General features: G+C 61.0%; 1 protein-coding gene across 1 annotated transcript; it reads left to right on the forward strand.

Moving 5' to 3' along the window:
* Nucleotides 1–3,328: 3,328 nt before the first annotated feature.
* On the forward strand, nt 3,329–5,093 carry GALR3 (galanin receptor 3; the record flags this gene model as incomplete). Its single annotated transcript, XM_081084344.1, has 2 exons — nt 3,329–3,687; nt 4,306–5,093. The coding sequence occupies 2 exons, from the start codon at nt 3,329–3,331 to the stop codon at nt 5,078–5,080; spliced, it is 1,134 nt and encodes a 377-aa protein (XP_080940470.1). The 3' UTR covers nt 5,081–5,093.
* Nucleotides 5,094–5,301: the final 208 nt, after the last annotated feature.

The raw sequence follows: 5,301 nt of genomic DNA on the forward strand, positions 1-5,301 counted from the left end.
AGGGGCTGCTGTGACCACATCAGCAGCAAGAACCCTTGAATGCTGCCACCACCAGGGGAAGGCACCTGGTGCCACATGCACTGCTACAGCATAGCCTGTAGTTTCATGTGTAAGGTTTTTGCCAGCAGGCACAGTACAAACCTGGCAGCCACGGTCATTGTCACATCACAGTGGGTGTGCCCTACCCAGCGAAGCCAGAGCACCTGGCCCAGGTCCGCTAGCTATTGGCTGGCTTTCCCCAATGTACAATATGAGCAGCTGTAGGGTCGTGCCATCCTGGGCCTGGCCACTAGCGCACCATGCAGCTGACCAGTATGTGGTAGCCTGGCCCACTGCCATCTATGAGGAGCAGCAGCAGCTCTGGTCGCATGCGTGGGCTTGGGCGGTACTGGACACTCGCAAGAGGCTTGAGGGCCCGTCATGGGTCAGCTGCACTTCTCACTGCAGGGCCGGGGGCTCGGAGGAGGGCTCCCAGGGCACACAATCCACATCCTCTGCACTGGGCACAGGGTTCAAGCTGTGGCTGCCAGGAAAAGGAGTTGGAGCAAAGGGAGGAGGGGGTGCTAGGGGCATGAGGACATGCCCTTCCCGCCTGCCCCAAGGCCAGGCCTTCTGGGGTCCCCTCCATCCTTCCCTCTGCGTCTATCAAAGCTGCTCAGCCTCACAGCTGCTGGGAGTTCCCCTAGTTTGCCAGAAACTAGCCAAGGGTAAGGAGTGGCCTTGCGGGCTGGGGGCCCCCACGGGGTGGTAGGACAGTGTCAGGGATCGCAGGGGCTTCCCAGGTGCAGGCATGCCAGCCACATTAGTGAGTCTGGGCTTCTGGGAGTCGATGGGTGCATTACTTTCAATTCATAAAGGGTGGTTGTGATTCTAAAACCCCAGCACACTGAGTCTAGAATCCTACAAGTCTGCCTTTCAGTGATCACAAGATCCTTCGGTTCTAATTCACTCAGTCTGCTAGCTCTGAATTCAGATTTGGAGAGTTCAGGTCTGAGTCCCAATACCTTCAGTTCAGGGGGTCTCTGCTTCCAAAAAACCAAGGATGGCCGAAACCGGTTTGGCTCAGTGGATAGAGTGTCGGCTTGCGGAGTGAAAGGTCCCAGGTTCGATTCCGGTCAAGGGCATGTACCTGGGTTGTGGGCACATCCCCAGTAGGAGATGTGCAGGAGGCAGCTGATCGATGTTTCTCTCTCATCGATGTTTCTAACTCTCTATCTCTCTCCCTTCCTCTCTGTAAATAATCAATAAAATATATTTTTAAAAAAACAAAAAAAACCCCGAGGATGGTCTGTGCCTGGGGTGAGCCATCAGGCTTTGGAGCAGCGCTTCTGAGCACTGGCAGAAACACCAGGGGCCGCAAGGAGCCGCTTCTGAGGAGTTCCCCCGCTCCTCTGGCCTTGATGCAAGGCTTGGCTTTGTCAGCATCCCTTCATACTATTTCCACTCTCCCAGACTCCCCACGCCCCCCCCAGCTTCTAGAAAGACTCCTCATGCGGTCCCTACCACCTCTCCTCTCCCTTTTAACTCCTTGCAGTCTGCCCTCTAAGTGCCGGCCTCTATCCCTTTTGGCCACGTGGTCCACTCTAAGAGGTCAGGCCAGAACCCTGTGACTGAGTCAGCCATCCACCAAGACCTTTCAACCTGTTTAGCTGTTGAGTGTAAAGAGGCTTCTAGCAGGTCACTTGTTAAATCACTCCCAATCTGCATCCTTTTCACTGCAGCCATAATAAGCTAATTACAAAATAAATTGGCAGGTTATAGCCCTGCTCTAGAACATCTTACTAGTTCCCCCATTGCCCTCTGGCTAAAGCAAGACTCTAGGCTGGTACATAAACTCTCCAGTCTCCAGCCAGACTGAACCCCTTAGGGGTTCTGGACCAAGCTTAGGGAAGCTGATAGGTCTCAAGGTTCTCAGGGTCTGGGGGAGGAGTCCCACCTGAAGAATGCAGAAAAGGGGCTCATTCTGGTTTCCCAGCCTAGGACACCCCATTCAAGGCTAGGAATCCTTACTGAACTTGGGTTGGAGCAGGGAGAGGGGAGGAGGGGGAGTGGAATCCTCGGGCAGAGCCACAGGAGGTGGGAATGCCAAGGATGGGCTGGGCCCTGGGCACAGAGGGGTTAACTACAAAGCGAATAGGAGAGCAAGATCAATGGGTTACTCACTGCAGAAAGGGAGCAACGCGAAGGCGGAGAGGAGCCTCTCAGAAGAGCATGCCACCTGGGGGAAATCCGGGACTGAGGAGGAGGCGGCCACTGGGCACTCTGGAGGGACTGCCCGAGTCTGGCTCAGCAGAGGAGGGCCTTAAAGGAGAAGAGGGAGAAGTGAGAGGCAGATCTCTATCTGCAGGGAGGCACCAAGGGGCGGCCAGGAGCCAGGAGGCAGCCTCAGCCTGACTGGTTCACCCAGGATCAAGCGGGGGCCTAGTGCCCAGGATCCAGGTGGGTGTAGCACTGGGAGGGTCTTTTGCATGCTGGGGGGGTGGGGGGTAGGGAGACATCTATTTTCTTATCTCTCCCTGCCTGTCTCCCTTGCCCTTAATTTGTCCCACCAACCTAGAGGTCCCAGGGGGAATCCACAGGTAGTAGCCGATGTGGGGTGGGGCAGGGGTGAGGGTGGACACAGCTTGCACCAACGCACGTGCACATACACGCACACAGGTTTTCACAGCAGCACCTGTTACAGTGCTCTCATGAGCTCCAGCCTGGGAGTCAGTACCAGGATGGCAGCGGTCCCGCATCTGCCATTCCGAGCAGCTCTTCAGCTTCCCGTGTGCCCTCTCTGAGCCTTGACTTCCTCATGTGCAAAGGGGTGGGGGGTGGGGAACCTATATGTGGTGTTCCCAGCTGTGCTGTGGCTCTTACCAAACTGGACTCTCCAATGACAGGGATGCCACCCAGGTTTTGCTGGCCTTGACCCATGTCCAAGAGTCTTCCCTGAGCTTTAGGTGCCCCATTGAGAAGAAAGTATACCTGCTCCTGAGGCTGGAGTGCCCCTCTCCTCCCCCTCCATGTCCTCCCCATCTCTGCCTGTGTCTTTACCTGCATCACTGGTTGGAGGTGTCCATCACTTCACCTTCACACTCAGCACTATGGGGGTGTCCTCTAGGGAGCTGAGAAACCCACCTCAGACACCAATGTAACTGTGCCAGGAGCTTGCACAGTAGGTCTCTGTCCCCCCACACCTCCCCTCCCCCTCCAGGAGCTTCTAGCCGGGAGATCTAGCCAGACCCAGGCTGAGGAAACTAGACCCTGGGCCAAGTGACCAGGGCTGGCAGCCCCTGCCTGAGAAGTCCAGCTTCTCTTCCCCAGGTGATCATCTGCTGGAGAGATGGCTGATGCCCAGAACAGTTCGCTAGACAGCCCAGGGAGTGTGGGGGCTGTGGCCGTGCCTATGGTCTTTGCCCTCATCTTCCTGCTGGGCACCGTGGGCAACGGGCTGGTGCTGGCGGTGCTGCTGCAGCCCGGCCCCAGTGCGTGGCAGGAGCCAGGCAGCACTACGGATCTGTTCATTCTCAACCTGGCAGTGGCCGACCTCTGCTTCATCCTGTGCTGCGTGCCTTTCCAGGCCGCCATCTACACGCTGGACGCCTGGCTCTTCGGGGCCCTTGTCTGTAAGGCTGTGCACCTGCTCATCTACCTCACCATGTACGCCAGCAGCTTCACGCTGGCTGCCGTCTCCGTGGACAGGTGTGCCTGGGGCCGGGCGGGGGAGGGAAGACCTGAACAGATGCTCATTGGCCTTAGGAGAGAGAGAATGGGGGACCCAAAAGGGACATGGAGAGAGGAAAGGAACAGCTCTCTGGCCACCACCGTCCAGTCTCTGGGCACCTGCAGGGCGGGCTTGAGGGGACCATCCTGCCCTCCCCGACTCCATGATGAGCTTCCCCCAAAGATCTCTGTCTCCAGTGTCCTCACCAGGTCTGGCACATGACAGGTGCTGTGTGAGTGAAATGAAGGGGGACGGAATACACGAAAGGACTCAGATATTTATTACCACCCATGCCTGGCCCGGGTGCGGTCATCCATAGCTGTTTGCAAGGCTTGAAACTTGGGGTCAAATCCAGGCTCGCTCTCTAGCCGATGAGCTTGGCCAAGTCACTGTTCTCTGTACCTGCAGGCACTTCTCTAAGCGCTTTGCCCGTGAACCCCCTTAATCACCACCACCCGGGAGGCAGGTCGAGTGGTAACCCCACTGCTCCACCAACCCCAGGTCCCCTCGCAGCGTTTCGGGGTGGGGGTGGGGGGTGAAGGGCGCGGATGCGGGCCGCCCCCCGCCCGCCGCGCTGACCGGGCGCCCACCCGCAGGTACCTGGCCGTGCGGCACCCGCTGCGCTCACGGGCCCTGCGCACCCCGCGCCACGCGCGCGCCGCCGTGGGGCTGGTGTGGCTGCTGGCGGCGCTCTTCTCGGCGCCCTACCTCAGCTACTACGGCACCGTGCGCTACGGCGCGCTGGAGCTCTGCGTGCCCGCCTGGGAGGACGCGCGCCGCCGCGCCCTCGACGTGGCCACCTTCGCCGCCGGCTACCTGCTGCCGGTGGCCGTGGTGAGCCTGGCCTACGCGCGCACGCTGCGCTTCCTGTGGGCGGCCGTGGGGCCCGCGGGCGCGGCGGCGGAGGCGCGGCGCAGGGCCACGGGCCGCGCGGGGCGCGCCATGCTGGCGGTGGCGGCGCTGTACGCGCTCTGCTGGGGCCCGCACCACGCGCTCATCCTTTGCTTCTGGTACGGCCGCTTCGCCTTCAGCCCGGCCACCTACGCCTGCCGCCTGGCCTCGCACTGCCTCGCCTACGCCAACTCCTGCCTCAACCCGCTGGTCTACGCGCTCGCCTCCCGCCACTTCCGCGCGCGCCTCCGCCGCCTGTGGCCCTGCGGCCGCCGCCGCCGCCGCGCCTGCTGCCCCCCGGGCTCCCGCCGCGCCCGCCGTCGCATCCGGCCGGCGTCCTCGGGCCCTGTCGGCTGCCCCCGGGACGCCCGGCCTCGGGGGAGACTGCCGGCGGGCGGTGGCTGGGGCGGAGAGCCCGGGGAGGAGGCTGCCCGAGGCGGGGAGGCTGGACCAGCCCTGACTCCCGCAGGACCGAAATAAACCTTGTCCGCCTGCCTCCATTCTGCTCGGTGTCCTCTGTCTGTCACCCCCTTCCCCCAGGGCCAGAGCTGCCAGGGGAGGGGATGCGCAAGGCCAGAAGCCCTGTGAGGAGCAGAGGCTGAGCGGGGGTCCCAGCCCAGTGGACACCCCTGGGTGGTGAAAATGGATGGGTACAGCTTAGAGCCCCCCCTAGACAGGCAGCCCCCAGACTGTCTGCAGGA

The sequence above is a fragment of the Myotis nattereri genome (genome assembly GCF_964212035.1).
Source record: "Myotis nattereri genome assembly, chromosome: 2".
NCBI lineage: Eukaryota > Metazoa > Chordata > Mammalia > Chiroptera > Vespertilionidae > Myotis > Myotis nattereri.